At 36.1% G+C, this 16,326-nt stretch overlaps 1 protein-coding gene across 1 annotated transcript in view; it reads left to right on the top strand.

The window, feature by feature from the left end:
• The window catches only part of PTPRB (protein tyrosine phosphatase receptor type B), a gene marked incomplete at its 5' end in the record, with an annotated part of 84,448 nt that overhangs the window by 29,851 nt on the left and 38,271 nt on the right, over positions 1–16,326 (top strand). The window contains 6 exons of the mRNA XM_081330186.1: positions 1,196–1,453; positions 2,629–2,892; positions 4,087–4,356; positions 6,619–6,879; positions 9,270–9,536; positions 12,429–12,692. Of these exons, the coding sequence (XP_081186312.1) occupies positions 1,196–1,453; positions 2,629–2,892; positions 4,087–4,356; positions 6,619–6,879; positions 9,270–9,536; positions 12,429–12,692 (1,584 nt within the window). The remainder of the gene's footprint in view (positions 1–1,195; positions 1,454–2,628; positions 2,893–4,086; positions 4,357–6,618; positions 6,880–9,269; positions 9,537–12,428; positions 12,693–16,326) is intronic.

Below are 16,326 nucleotides of genomic sequence, written 5' to 3'. Positions count from 1 at the left end.
AAGAAAACAAATGAGAATTCCTTAAATATAAAAGAATTTTGAGATGGTTTGTGAATAGCCATAGACATTTGTGGGGTCCATGGGATGGCAAATGACAAAACATGCATACTGACATCATTTTGTAAATAAGGTGACTTATGTACTCACTTCATACATCAGGATGCAAGCATATGATTTAATTTAAATTATATATTAGCAATAGCACTTAGACTTATATGTCGCTTCATATCTTACAGCCCTCCCTAAGTGGTTTACAAATGTCAGCCTATTGCCCACACAACAGTCTGGGTCCACATTTTATCAACCTTGGAAGGATGGAAGGCTGAGTCAACCTTGTAATATAATAATATCATAAAATAAACTTATAATAATTGAAATTAACATGTAATTTACCTGTTCATGCCACTCTGGTTTGCTGAGGACATTGCAGGCAATTAAAATAGACAGAAACCCAACATTTAGCAAAAAAGTTGGCATAGTTATTTAAGAAGAAGCAGTAAATTGAGCTTTCTCACCTTATTTATAGCAATAAATATACTGTACCATTCAGATGCCATTTGCCATAATTATATATAATCTGTGTCCCACACTATACAGCATTGGGGGGGGATTGAAACTTGTCAGATCCACTGAACCTGCAATTACCAGAATTCATAGTCAAATGTTGACCAAGGTAGCCAGAAATTCTGGGATGTTAGGCCTAAATGTAAATGAAGGGCCTATAATGGTTTTGGTTTTGGTTTTGGTCTTGGAACGTAAATTAGAAGAAGTCTATGGCAGTGATTTCTCTACTATCACAATCCTGCCTGAACACGTATCAATGACAGATGCAATAACAACATAAAAAGAAAGAAAAAATGAACTGATATTGCGCCTAATAATTCAGACAATGTCCTGACTGATGTTCCTTTCCCAAGGAGTATGAAATCAAGTGATATAAAAAGCCCAAAAAGTTTAGAAAATCATAGTTAATACTGCGAGCATAATTTGATTGGAACAAAAGTGAGGTTTCATTAATGGGCATAGTACGTACATTTTAATCTAAAAAATTTGGATGTCTCTTCAGAATACAAGTAAATGTTTTACTGAAATCTAGTTAACTTTATTAAGTAAAATGTATATTTTAAGAGGTGTACTTAAGGCAGATACTTGCAGTATTATTTATATAACCTTCTCTCTTTCCTTTTTTTAATAGTTCCTTCAGCAGTCAGAATTATCGAGATCTTGAGTAAAACGCAGTCACTGCATATTTCTTGGCTGCCAGGGGCTGGTCATGTGGATCAATACAGACTGGTTTTGCTGGAGAAAGATGTTCTAATTCAACAGATGAATCTAGAGAAAGATATTTTGTCATACAATTTTTCAGGATTAACACCAGGATGTCTATATAATTTGACAATAATTTCCAAGGCTCAGGGCATGGAGAACTATAATGTAAGACTAGTAAGAACTGGTAAGATTTGTCAAATCTTTTCCTAATAAGTTACATAATTAAAGGGTAAAGTAAAACCACTTTTTTTCAAAATAAAACACAGGTTTATTCATATAATGTAAGACTAGTAAGAACTGGTAAGATTTGTCAAATCTTTTCCTAATAAGTTACATAATTAAAGGGTAAAGTAAAACCACTTTTTTTCAAAATAAAACACAGGTTTATTCATATAAATGTCCTTAAAATTAACTGCAATAGAATGTGGCATATTGTAAGAAGTACTTATGACTTTAATAGAAAAAAGTGGTTTAAATCTTGAACTATTTCAAAATAAGACTTTAACTGAGAATATTTTTTGCTTCCACTGAGGATTGTCCCATTCATCTCAGTTAAAGAACTCTTAGCTCTCAACAGGTATTTGTCAGAGTTTCAGTCTCATCAGACAGTGACTAGATGAGGGTTAAAAAAATAAAACATAGTCAGCACTTGCCATTTTATATATAAAAGTAGATAACCAAGTGTATCCTGTCATCAATGTTACCATTTCCGGTTTAGAAACTTACAACTACACAAAAAACGCCAGATAATTTTGAGAGCAGTTAAATATTGAACATTTGTATTTTACTCAAAATTCAATTCTATATGCAATATAAAATCCAAAGTTTACAATATTCAAAAGTGATCAGGCAAAGTTAAAAGTGTGATTGGACTATGTGAGATACTTTATGAATTGTTACATGATTCACAATACTTTGATCAAAACAGATAAATCTATGTCTAATCCTAAGCACTACATTGATGCCAAGCCAATGGAGCCTATAGACTATACTCCTTCTTACTCTGTTAGTATTGATAATTAAATTATTTCCAGCTCAAAATATTTTTAATGTAGAACTGTAAAGACGTGTAAAACTTACTGATTTGTAAATGGATCAGTCCAAAAAAAAATCCACAATAGTTCATTCTCACTGTGATCATGCCAGATCTCCACCCATGCTATTTGTGGGATGGTTCAGTGAGGTCCAAAAGGAAATCCTTCAATTTGGAAGCAAGAATTGAAGTTACACCAGGAAATAACTGAACCACCCCAGAATAATATGTGGAAAAGTGAGTTTTGTGCTTGCCTACAACACTGGTGCAAATATTTGGTGTACTGTGTGCTTGGTAACTAATTTTTTAAACTCTTTTTTTAATAGCTCCAGCCAAAGTCTTAGATTTGATGGTAGCTAATGATGACAGTCTGGATACACTGAAAGTGTCGTGGAAGAGGCCTTCAGGAAACCTTGATTTCTACAATGTCACCTTATTTCATCATGGATCTTTTAAGGAAAGTAAAATTTTACAAGCACAAGTCACGGAGACTTATTTTGACAAGCTAATTTCTGGAAGTCTGTATGAAGTGAATGTCAATGCAATCAGTGGTGAATTATTCACCAAAGTGACAGCTCATGAAAGGACAAGTATGTTTCTCATTTTTCTAAGCATCTTCTAATCCGATCAGTATTTTGATCTTTTTGTGCCAATTGTTCTTGGGCAGTAAATACTATGGGTTGGATTTAGATTACAGTTCATTGGTCATACTGATTTCAAAAGAAAATATTAATTAGTAAATCTTGAACTATATGTATGTAAAAGATTGCAATAATAATAATAATAATAATAATAATAATAATAATAATAATAATAATAATAATACAGTAAATACTATGGGTTGGATTTAGATTACAGTTCATTGGTCATACCGATTTCAAAAGAAAATATTAATTAGTAAATCTTGAACTATATGTATGTAAAAGATTGCAATAATAATAATAATAATAATAATAATAATAATACAGTAAATACTATGGGTTGGATTTAGATTACAGTTCATTGGTCATACCGATTTCAAAAGAAAATATTAATTAGTAAATCTTGAACTATATGTATGTAAAATATTGCAATAATAATAATAATAATAATAATAATAATAATAATAATAATACAGTAAATACTATGGGTTGGATTTAGATTACAGTTCATTGGTCATACTGATTTCAAAAGAAAATATTAATTAGTAAATCTTGAACTATATGTATGTAAAAGATTGCAATAATAATAATAATAATAATAATAATAATAATAATAATACAGTAAATACTATGGGTTGGATTTAGATTACAGTTCATTGTTATCAAAATTATTGTATATCTGCTTACAGTCTTTATAATAATTTGTTCACCCTTCAGCATAAAAATATTATAACTGGAATAGAGCACAGTTAAAAAAATGAAATTAAATGATGCTTAAAATTCTCCCTATAAATCCTATGCCCAGCCATTCTCCCCTAGCTACGTGCCCAGTCCCAAATGGAGAAATAAAATATATCTGTCAGGAAGAATCTGTATTGTAGATAGGAAAAAGAGTTACTAACTCCTTCTCAGGTGGTGATTGTATCCTGCCAATGTGTTGCAAATCTTGCATTATATATAGACACAGGATTTTAAGTCACAAACTGGGATTTTGTAAACATTTTCAAAAGCATTCAGATGTTTATCAGTAGGAAGCTACCGAATTAATGAATGCTAATAGAATAACAATTTAAGGAAGAATTATTTATTCTGTGATAAACCACTTTCCTTTTATCTGGTATCATTTTGCATTCTGTGTTTCAGTTCCCCAAAAAGTTTCAGAATTGAAAGTAGACAGCATGGGTTGGTTGAGATGTCTGAAAGTAAGTTGGCTTCCCCCCACGGGAGACTGGGACAAATACCGTATTTTACTGTTTGACCGCTCTACATTACTGCTGAATATTACACTGGAGAAAGATAAAAGAGAATACATCATCAAGGATTTAGCACTCATTCCTGGAAGAAAATATGAGGTGGTCATTGCTGTAGAAAGTGGAGGATTACAGAATAAAGCCCACTGCAAAGGCAGAACAGGTGAGAAAACAGTTTGTTTGGGTTGGGTTTTTTTCCTATTATAGCCAGCAGAAATGTTGAAAAAATTACAAGAGTTTGTCTGAAATGAGATTATGGAATACAAATACTACTTTGGGGGAAGGGACTGTGAAGTACATAAAAAAAATATTTGAGACCTATTTCTTTCAGTCAATTAAAGAAGGGCAGTTGACTCTGAAATAAGCAATTGCTGTGGGTAGAAAGTTAAGAACTTCAGTTTTACAGAAAGGAAGGGAGTTGTCTGGAAAACAAAAGATAGGGTGTATAAGAAGACCGGGGTCAGAAACCCTGCCTTATCTTACACCTCATGTTGGTTGTTTTTCCTGCTACACCCTCACTTTTAATCCTTTATACACATTTTGACTTTTTGACATTGTACTTTTTATAATTATAAAGTGCAGGTTATTGTGGGCTACAGAAATGTACTATTCCTAAGCAAAAGTGGAGTGTTGCAGTAGAAACAGGCATATTTGTGATCATACCTTTTATTGTTTTTCTTTAAATCTGACCACATGAAAACTTGATTCACCTGATTTTAGTTGAGTCCGTCATTAATATACCTTACCACTGTTTCTAATTACACAGCCACACCAAATGTACCAAAAAGCACAGAGGTACTTCTTGCCATAGGAGTACTAGAAGGGTTCCATGATATCGTAACACAGGGGTAACTTTGTGTTCATTAAGAGAGGTTCCATAACCATGTGTAACAATATGGGAAAGACCTTGAAAGACTTGGCGAAAAGACACTACCAAGAGAATGGTCAGATAAGAGACAACCTAGTCTGCATGTGGATGGTAGATGGCAGTGCTTTTTTTGTTAAAAAAAAAAGTGCCGGAACTTACACACGTCATATAACCCGCCTTGCCTACCCTACAAGGTTCCATTCAAAAAAGGTGCTGGAACTCCGTTCTGGGCGTTCTATGGGGAAAAAAAGCCCTGGTAGGCGGGGCAAGAAGTTCAGAAGAAATGCTCCATAGTTTCTCTCACTTTTAAGGGGAAAATGGGGAGGATTTTATTTTCAGACTTGCATGATCAATGTTGGCCTTGTGGGCTAAACCAGATAGAAATCACAACTAGGTGAGTTAATTCTACTTTACTGTAAAGCCAGACTCACAGAATCTTGCAAGCTTGAAAGTGCAATCCTCTTTCCTGTCTGCTTTTCATTGCCAGAAGCAGGGGGAGGTGTGTGTGTGTCTTTTCACAACCTCATGCCCCAACCATGATCCAGTTGCTGGCTATGCTGTCTCTTACTGACCATTCTCTTGGCAGCAGCTCTTTAGCCAATCCCCCAAGGTCTTTCCCACATACAATTACACCATGAGTTCAAAGCATTATCTCTATTCTATATGAATGGGAAAATGCATGGTTTTGATCATATAGTCATAGCTGATTATTTTTTTATTTCCCCTGTGGATGCTCCCTGTTATAATGGTTTGGCTTGGCTCTCTATGGCTTGGCTACTGCAACTAATCAGTCTTTAAGAAAGGTATTGTTAAGTCATGAATTCTGGCTGTTTTTCTTTTTTTTTTGTTTTGGTGTTTAAAATAGATCACTTGGTTATATATCTCCACAGCATGGCTGATTAGGTAGAGTTGGTGTACTCATAACTAAGTCTTTTGAGGGCTAATTTACCTTCTCCTCTCCAGGATTAGTTGAATGGGGTCATTTACTTTTACTGGGGTTTCCACAATATCCTAATTATCCTTCCCCATTGATTTGAGTTTTTGTAGGAATAAAGCCACTGTGGTTTCAAGAATAAATGCTCAATTTGTTCAATAGTGTCATCAGAATAAAGGCAACTCCCATAAACCTTCTCCTCAGTTTGAAGTCTCTCATTAAATGTCAAATCCTAAATAATATAGCTCAGTGCCAGATGGAATGGAACTGTGCTCAGCACTTAAGGCATACCTCTTCTAACACCAACTCAGTAGCTTGCAGATACAAACAGAGAAAAGTAAAAAAATAAAATAAAATAACCCATTGGCTTGAAAAACTAGCACTACAAGCTGTGAAGCCAGGCTCACTCAGGAAAGAAATACTTTTTACTTATGAGTAGTGTCATAGCTCAGTTGGTAGACCACACACATAAGGTCTTTTTCAACCATAGCACTACAACTAGCCATACCTGTGATGTGTTTCTTCATAATTTTTATCAAAACAATATTACTAACTCCTTTTCAAAATGCAGCTCCTCATAAAACCTCAATATTGTGACGGTATTTCTTTTTTTCCCCTCACAGCTCCACAGCCAGTTCTTCAGCTCCGCGTGAAGCAGGCTAATGAATCGTCTCTAACAATCATGTGGGTGACCCCTCACTCTGACTGGGATCACTATGTGGTTTCACTAGGACACCGGTCCCTCACAATTGTCAACAGGGCTCTGGCTAAGGAAGCCAAGGAGTTTACTTACTGTGATCTGACTCCTGGACGAAAGTACACTGCTAATGTCACCACCATAAGTGGGGATTTGAGTAATTGGACTTCAATTGTGGGTCATACAGGTACCATACTATCAACATATTATTGGTCCTAACTACCTTGTGTGGTTTTCTTAGTTAATGCTTTTGAAAACTTCATGTCTTCTATAAATCAGAAATTATGTCTCCTCAGAATATACAAATCATGAAGAGCTCTGCAAGATTTGATCCAAAGTCATGTATAGACTAGAACTGGGACTGGCAACTTGGTGATTAAATGAAATGGTCATTAAGTGAAACCATGATTGTGTTTTTTCTTCAGTTTTCTTGGTCTATACTTTATAGACTAAAAAGATCTCATAAATGTGAAAATTTACAAGATGTGTAAACTTTTTCATCACCACTGCAACTCTGAACAGTTGTTAAATGAAGCAGTCTCTAAATAAGGACTACTAGCATTCTGTTCCCATTGTAGTCAACCAGATGTTTGCAGAATGCTCACAAGCAGAGCAGGAGCCAAAGCACTTTCAATTTTGTATATCAGCCTAGTGCTTTTGATGCTGGAGATAAATGTCTAGCCATCACAACAAGTATCTCCTGATAAGCTGATGCTTTAGGAATTTATCATTTTAAAGCAATTTAGTTGGCAGCTATCATGACATCTTGTGGCAGTGAATCAAATCTATCATGTCATCTTATTCACTTTTTTGCCTCTAAAGCAGACATGTCAAACTTGCTACGTCACATGACGTTGTGCAATGTATCAAAGCCTTTTTGCCATTGCTGGCAATGGGGTTGGCGCAGCTTCCGGATGATGTGTCCGGCCTGTGGGCTGGCAGTTTGACATCCCTGCTCTAAAGACATACCAATATGGTAACATTTCCTCAGAGAGGAATTATTTTAGGACCAATCATTTTCCTTGCCTTTTTCTGCATATTTTCTACCTGTCCAATAGTTAGTTTCTGTATCTAGCATTCCGAGAATTGCAATACCTGGGATCTATATAAATGCTTTACAATATTAGCAGCTTGGTTTTGCTCATGGGATGTGCTTTTTATAGTATTTGTTTGATATGTTGATATTTTCATTGAACTGTGACAACTGCAATATCTCTGTCTTGGTCAATTTTTCCCAGTAAGATATAAACACATATATGCAACACTAAGAGGTTTTGCCCCAGTCCACATCACGGTTTGCTTATTTACACAGAACTCTGATTGCATGCCATTACATATTCCTCCATTTTGAAGAGATCTTTTTGCAAATTTTCACCACCACTTTTCTTTAAACATCCTTAATCACTGGTTTTGTGTACAAATACAATCACCTCACTCTTCACCCATGACTTCACATTCCTTATTTATTAAATTACAAATTCATAATCATAATAGTAAAGTTGGAAGGGACCTTGGAGGTCATCCAGTCCAACCCCCTGCTCAGGCAGGAAACCCTTTACCATTTCAGACAAATGGCTGTCCAGTCTCTTTTTAAAAACCTCCAGTGTTGGAGAATTCACAGCTTCTGGAGGCAGGTTGTTCCACTGGTTAATTTTTCTATTGCAAACCCCAGTATTTACATATTCCACTGTAATAACTTTATATTTATTTTTACATCTGCTCCTTTAACTAAGAGTTTAGTTTAACTAATAAGCAGATCTGTCCTCTTATGCTGTGACCTTTATTTAAGGATTCTTGGTGAAAAACTTCATTGAAAGGCTTTTGGAGCTGTAAACTATATTCATTGGATCACGCTATTCATCTGACTTGGGAATTTTTTACAGGATGCCTTGCATCAAGATCTCTTTCGGATGGTATTTTTCATTGGTACATGTAGGCTTCTGTAAGGAAGAAAAACGTTGTAACAAGTGTCCTTGGCAAAAATACGTTTTGTTCCACCCTCCAGTATTAAAACTGATTCTAAGAGCTTTTGTTCCCAAGAGACCAATAATTTTCAAATTTCAGAAATGTTCAAGACATTTGAACATTTGACCATGTACAGGTAGTCCTTGACTTACAACAGTTCTTTTAGTGACCATTCAAAGTTACAACACTGAAAAAAGTGACTTATGACCATTTTTCACACAATCGTTGCAGCATCCCCATTGTCATGTGATCAAAATTCAGACGCTTGGCAACTGACTCTTATGTATGACGGTTGCAGTGTCCCAGGGTCACGTGATCCCCTTTTGTGACCTTCTGACAAGCAATGGGAAAGCCAGATTTACTTAAGAACCATGCCACTAACTTAACAATTGCAGTGATTCACTTAACAGCTGTGGCAAGAAAGGTCATAAAATGGGACAAAATTCACTTAACAAATATCTCACTTAGCAACAACTTTTGGGCTCAATTGTGGCCGTAAGTCAAGGACTACCTGTATTATGGATTTTACTGGTATGATTTTGAATTTTTATGCAAGTGTTATGTAAATATAAACCGTAATTTCATGCATTAACCCTCATGCTAATCTTCTAGTTCCAGCACAAGTGATGAGCTTAAATGTAGCAAACCAAGGAACAATCAACAGTCTATTCACCAACTGGATAAGGCCAAAAGGAGATGTAGATTCATACCAAGTGTTGGTCATTCATGAAAATGTTGTCATAAAAAATGAGACTGTTCCCAGTGATACCGTTCAGTACCACTTCCAGTCCTTAAAGCCTGGAGGACTCTATTCAGTAGTTGTTACCACTATTAGTGGAGGAATATCTTCCAGACAAGTGATTGCTGAAGGAAGAACAGGTAGGTAGATAATGTATACATTTATTCATGAGTGAATATGTTAACATGACTGTATCACGTCTGTCCTTCAGAGAGGAAACCAAATCAGCAATACTTTAAAATAGTGGTCAGGTGGCTTCTGACTGACTTGTCTTGGTAGAAGACTAGATTGGTTGGATGGACCTGGGTAGGAGACTAGCAAGTCAAACAATGGCTGGAAAAGTCTAGTGACTGAACCAGCAAATAAAAAAAACTGGAAAAAAGGCAATGGGAATTGATTCCATATTGCTCCACGTTTGGATCCATTAAATCATCAGGAATAAATCTCAGCTGGGATAGTAGTTCTTGGGGATTAAAATGTCCAATGGTGGTTGTGGAGAAAGCGATGATGATAACTGAAAATGCCTGCTTCTTAAAGAACTTGGTGTTTTTGTTTTAATGTTGCCCAAATACCTCTGTTTTTAAAATATTCCTTAATTCTGGAATGTGCTAGAATAGCCATTCCTAACTTAGTGCCCAATAATCATGCTGGCTGGGGTATAGGAACTGGCCAACATGTCTGGTGACGGTTGAATAACATTTGAGAGGTTGTGGCTTGCTTTACAAGGCTAAGAAATCTGAAGCATTCTTCAAATGGAGCATATAGTGAGGTAAGAAAAAGAAAGCTTTACTTTTTTCTTGAAAGATAAAATAAAATGTGAGTATAATTACAGGTTGATAGCCAATTTAGCGTAGCAGTTAAGGCACTGAAGTAAGAACTGATAGACCCTGAGTTCCATTTCTGCCTTAGGCACGAAGCCAGCTGGGTGACCTTCATCTAGTCACCTCTCAACTCTAAGAAAGGGGCAATAGCAAATGTCTTCTGAAATCTTGCCTTGAGCACTGCAGGGACTTATCCTGCCACTCCCCAGATTTAAAGGCACTATCTCTCCCCACCCCCCATCCCAAAAAACCCAGATTAAATTATTTTTTCAGGTCTTCTGAAAATTCACTCGACCACACAAATTGAAATTGTTTTCTTGGGACTGACATTTTTCAGTATTTTCAAAAGAAAATAATGAAAGATTTATTCATTGAGCTGTGTTCATATTTGTATCATGGATTTTCCATTCTTCAGCTTATGTGAAAAGCTGTGATCATATACACACTCTTTCCTTTTAAGAATAAAGTTGCTCACAAACATTTGATAGGAGTATGGTGAATTTCTTAAGTGATAGGTAAAATGCTTGAGTTAATGCTTTTCAGTTACAGAATTTATATATTTTAAAAGCCTAAATTAATAGAGTCAGATATTTTGAGGATATATCATTTTATAATATGATTCAGATAATTATTGAAAGAAACTTGAAAAACAAATGTGGAAAAAATTAAAATTCATTCTCAGATAAATTGTTCATAAATCTTTCCACTAGAGGGCAGGCAACTTCAAAATTTGTGAAAGTAAGGTATTCTGTTGCAGCACCTCCAAGTTTGGCTGATCATTTTGCTTTTTTTTTTTAAGACGAACAACTGTAAATAAGATTCCTTGTACTTATTTGTGTGTGTATGTGTTGTTTTAATTAATGTTTGGTGTCTAAGCTCTATATCATTTCCTTTTAACTGCAAGAATTGCTGATTCAATAAACTATATTGTACTAGCAACATAAGTACAGAGTAACTTTTTTTTGCTGGGTGTCCAAAACATTTAATTAAATTCGTAGAAGAGAGTATTGTGAATGCCATAGTCAGCACCAAGGTTACATGACTATTTTAGCCCCCATCCCAGGATTGTTTTAGGCTGAACTAATTTCCGCCAGTCAGCAATCAATGAATGTTACTTATAGGAAGAATGGAGGTTTAACCCTTCATTTCTACTGTATAGTAGAAACAATATTTAGAACAGAATAACTCATCCCTGCTTTTTTATGCTTTATTTTTCATTTCCTTGTGGCCACAAAGCAAACTCTAGTGGGGCAGGAGGAATAAGCAGCTCCTTTCTCTTCCTGCAGTAACAATGATCCCAATCAGCTGATTGCATTTTAAATTTATTTTTTACTGCAGCACTTTAGGGGGGGGGGAAAGCTCTGTGGTGGCCAGAATTGTCATCTGATTGGAGGTAAAATGAAGTAGAGAGAAAAGCCACCACTTTTTGTTTTGATTTTTTCCACTCAGGTTTTGCTTCAGTTTCACCCTGAATTCTAATGTCCCTCCCCCCAATAAATTATCCTAAGGGAATTGATTCTCAGTAGAAAAAGAGATGATCCCACTGCCTTGGTCTTCTAGATGAAGGAAGCTCTAAGCTTCCAGAAGAACAAGTGTGCAGGTAGTCCTCAGCTTACGACAGTTGGGACCAAAATTTCAGTTGCTAAGCAAGGCAAAATTTTACAACCTTTTTTCCACTGTTGTTAAGCAAATAACTACAGTTGTTAAATGAATCATGAGGTTATTAAGTGAATTTGGCTTCCCTCATTGACTTTGTCAGAAACCAGCTGAGAAGGTTAGAAATGGTGATCACGTGATCTTGGGACACTGCAACAGTCAAAAATAGGTGCCAGTTGCCAGCACCCAAATTTTGATCATGTGACTGTGAAGTATGCTACGACAGTTGTAAGTGTGAGGACTAATTACTCACTTTTTTCAGTGCCACTATAGTCACTAAATGAACTATTGTAATTCAAGGACTACCAGTAGTCTTCTGCACCAAAAGAATGAAGAATCTCATGGAAACTTAAAAACTAACAATTAGCATTGCATAAACTTTCTCGAATCAGAGTTCCACTTCAGGACTGAGATCTAAAATGCTTATGCAATAACACATTTTTGTCATTTTTTTAGGTGTCACAAAATTCTCTGTTGTTATAAATGTGGACCTTATTGGGAAACTTTCTCTGAACACCTGGTAAACTGAAAACTTTCTGTTGCTTTGATGTGCAGTTCCTTCCAGCGTAAGTGGAGTCACTGTGAACAATTCAGGGCGGAGTGATTATTTGAGTGTTTCCTGGCTGCCAGCTGCGGGGGATGTGGATAGCTACATGGTGACACTCTCCCATGGAGGTCAGACTGTTCATATCCTCACCATTGCAAAATCCACCAGCGAGTGCTCCTTCAACACTCTCACACCGGGTCGTCTTTATGATGTGACGATAACAACCAAGAGTGGGAAATATGAAAACAAGTCTTTCAGTCAAGAGAGAACAGGTAAAAAAAAAAGCTGAAAGAAGACGTTTGAATGTATTCAGCTAACTATGGATCTACCATAGCTCTATTGGGAAAGCTTGTAGGTATGTCTGAGATACACAGACACACGCAGGCACACACACACACATGTATTGTGTCTCCCTGAGCTGTATGCTATATAACACAGGTGTCAAACTTGCAATGTCACGTGACATGTCACGATGTATCACGACTTTTTTCCCATTGCCGGCAATGGGGTGGACGCAGTTTTGGCGTGACGCATCTGGCCCGTGGGCCAGCAGTTTGACACCCCTGCTATATAATGTCAAGAAAGGAACAAGCACCAAGCTTTGCTCTTAAGTGAATGGCAAAATATTGTTTGAACGGGTCTGCCTGCTAAATGGTTGCATTAAAGAAAAATGTTGTGAATAAAAAATTGTTAAAGATCATTAGGAATTGAGAATAAATATGTATTTTCATTCAGATAAAAACAAGAGCATTGCTTTTGATTGTTCAGTGTTATCATACTTTACACTTAGAATACATTTAATATTTTTCTCATAAAAAAATATAAAAACAATGAGTTGCACTATGAACCAAAAAGTATTTGCTATTATAAAAGGGAATATTAGTTTCTAACAGAACAAATACAAAAAGGCCAAAAATATACAATCACTTATCCTCCCATTTAGATCAGTGTGATATTGTAAAATAAATGTTTGTAACTATATATTATTGTATGTTTTCCTGAAAGACTAGGCTCCAACTAACAGTTTACAGAAACAAGTTCTAACCCTTAGTAAATAAAGTAAATATTTAAGAACCTTGTAGTATTTAAAGTGTACTCTAAAACTGACTATGTATTTACTATTTGAGTCAGGGGACAAGTAGTGTGTAACTGTGTTCTGGGAATATATATATATATATATATATATATATATATATATATATATATATATATATATATATATATATATATATATATATATACAGTGTATATATATATATATATATATATATATATATATGTTTAAGTATTTGTCAAGGCTTTTTGAATGGACCTTGCTAATTAACTCTTTCATTCCTGTTTTGGCCCGGCTCAGGGCTTATCCACAGGAACTAGTCAACTTATGACAGCTCATTATTTGTGCAAATTATTCAAATTGCTAATAAAGAATTTGGGAGGCTAAGATGATCATTTCGAACTCATTTATGTTCTCATCAGTTAGTCATACCCTTTATCTGAGATTCGAACCCGGGCTGATTGTATATCAGGCAGTGTTTTAACCTCCTGAGCCACGGGGTTCTTTCTCTCTTATATTAGCTGGAAGGCAAGGCAAATGTATGTTTAAGTATTTGTCAAGGCTTTTTGAATGGACCTTGCTAATTAACTCTTTCATTCCTGTTTTGGCCCGGCTCAGGGCTTATCCACAGGAACTAGTCAACTTATGACAGCTCATTATTTGTGCAAATTATTCAAATTGCTAATAAAGAATTTGGGAGGCTAAGATGATCATTTCGAACTCATTTATGTTCTCATCAGTTAGTCATACCCTTTATCTGAGATTCGAACCCGGGCTGATTGTATATCAGGCAGTGTTTTAACCTCCTGAGCCACGGGGTTCTTTCTCTCTTATATTAGCTGGAAGGCAAGGCAAATGTATGTTTAAGTATTTGTCAAGGCTTTTTGAATGGACCTTGCTAATTAACTCTTTCATTCCTGTTTTGGCCCGGCTCAGGGCTTATCCACAGGAACTAGTCAACTTATGACAGCTCATTATTTGTGCAAATTATTCAAATTGCTAATAAAGAATTTGGGAGGCTAAGATGATCATTTCGAACTCATTTATGTTCTCATCAGTTAGTCATACCCTTTATCTGAGATTCGAACCCGGGCTGATTGTATATCAGGCAGTGTTTTAACCTCCTGAGCCACGGGGTTCTTTCTCTCTTATATTAGCTGGAAGGCAAGGCAAATGTATGTTTAAGTATTTGTCAAGGCTTTTTGAATGGACCTTGCTAATTAACTCTTTCATTCCTGTTTTGGCCCGGCTCAGGGCTTATCCACAGGAACTAGTCAACTTATGACAGCTCATTATTTGTGCAAATTATTCAAATTGCTAATAAAGAATTTGGGAGGCTAAGATGATCATTTCGAACTCATTTATGTTCTCATCAGTTAGTCATACCCTTTATCTGAGATTCGAACCCGGGCTGATTGTATATCAGGCAGTGTTTTAACCTCCTGAGCCACGGGGTTCTTTCTCTCTTATATTAGCTGGAAGGCAAGGCAAATGTATGTTTAAGTATTTGTCAAGGCTTTTTGAATGGACCTTGCTAATTAACTCTTTCATTCCTGTTTTGGCCCGGCTCAGGGCTTATCCACAGGAACTAGTCAACTTATGACAGCTCATTATTTGTGCAAATTATTCAAATTGCTAATAAAGAATTTGGGAGGCTAAGATGATCATTTCGAACTCATTTATGTTCTCATCAGTTAGTCATACCCTTTATCTGAGATTCGAACCCGGGCTGATTGTATATCAGGCAGTGTTTTAACCTCCTGAGCCACGGGGTTCTTTCTCTCTTATATTAGCTGGAAGGCAAGGCAAATGTATGTTTAAGTATTTGTCAAGGCTTTTTGAATGGACCTTGCTAATTAACTCTTTCATTCCTGTTTTGGCCCGGCTCAGGGCTTATCCACAGGAACTAGTCAACTTATGACAGCTCATTATTTGTGCAAATTATTCAAATTGCTAATAAAGAATTTGGGAGGCTAAGATGATCATTTCGAACTCATTTATGTTCTCATCAGTTAGTCATACCCTTTATCTGAGATTCGAACCCGGGCTGATTGTATATCAGGCAGTGTTTTAACCTCCTGAGCCACGGGGTTCTTTCTCTCTTATATTAGCTGGAAGGCAAGGCAAATGTATGTTTAAGTATTTGTCAAGGCTTTTTGAATGGACCTTGCTAATTAACTCTTTCATTCCTGTTTTGGCCCGGCTCAGGGCTTATCCACAGGAACTAGTCAACTTATGACAGCTCATTATTTGTGCAAATTATTCAAATTGCTAATAAAGAATTTGGGAGGCTAAGATGATCATTTCGAACTCATTTATGTTCTCATCAGTTAGTCATACCCTTTATCTGAGATTCGAACCCGGGCTGATTGTATATCAGGCAGTGTTTTAACCTCCTGAGCCACGGGGTTCTTTCTCTCTTATATTAGCTGGAAGGCAAGGCAAATGTATGTTTAAGTATTTGTCAAGGCTTTTTGAATGGACCTTGCTAATTAACTCTTTCATTCCTGTTTTGGCCCGGCTCAGGGCTTATCCACAGGAACTAGTCAACTTATGACAGCTCATTATTTGTGCAAATTATTCAAATTGCTAATAAAGAATTTGGGAGGCTAAGATGATCATTTCGAACTCATTTATGTTCTCATCAGTTAGTCATACCCTTTATCTGAGATTCGAACCCGGGCTGATTGTATATCAGGCAGTGTTTTAACCTCCTGAGCCACGGGGTTCTTTCTCTCTTATATTAGCTGGAAGGCAAGGCAAATGTATGTTTAAGTATTTGTCAAGGCTTTTTGAATGGACCTTGCTAATTAACTCTTTCATTCCTGTTTTGGCCCGGCTCAGGGCTTATC

The sequence above is a fragment of the Vipera berus genome, assembly GCF_964194415.1.
Source record: "Vipera berus genome assembly, chromosome: 6".
Classification (NCBI taxonomy): Eukaryota; Metazoa; Chordata; class Lepidosauria; order Squamata; family Viperidae; genus Vipera; species Vipera berus.
This window is presented reverse-complemented; position numbering and strand designations above follow the sequence as displayed.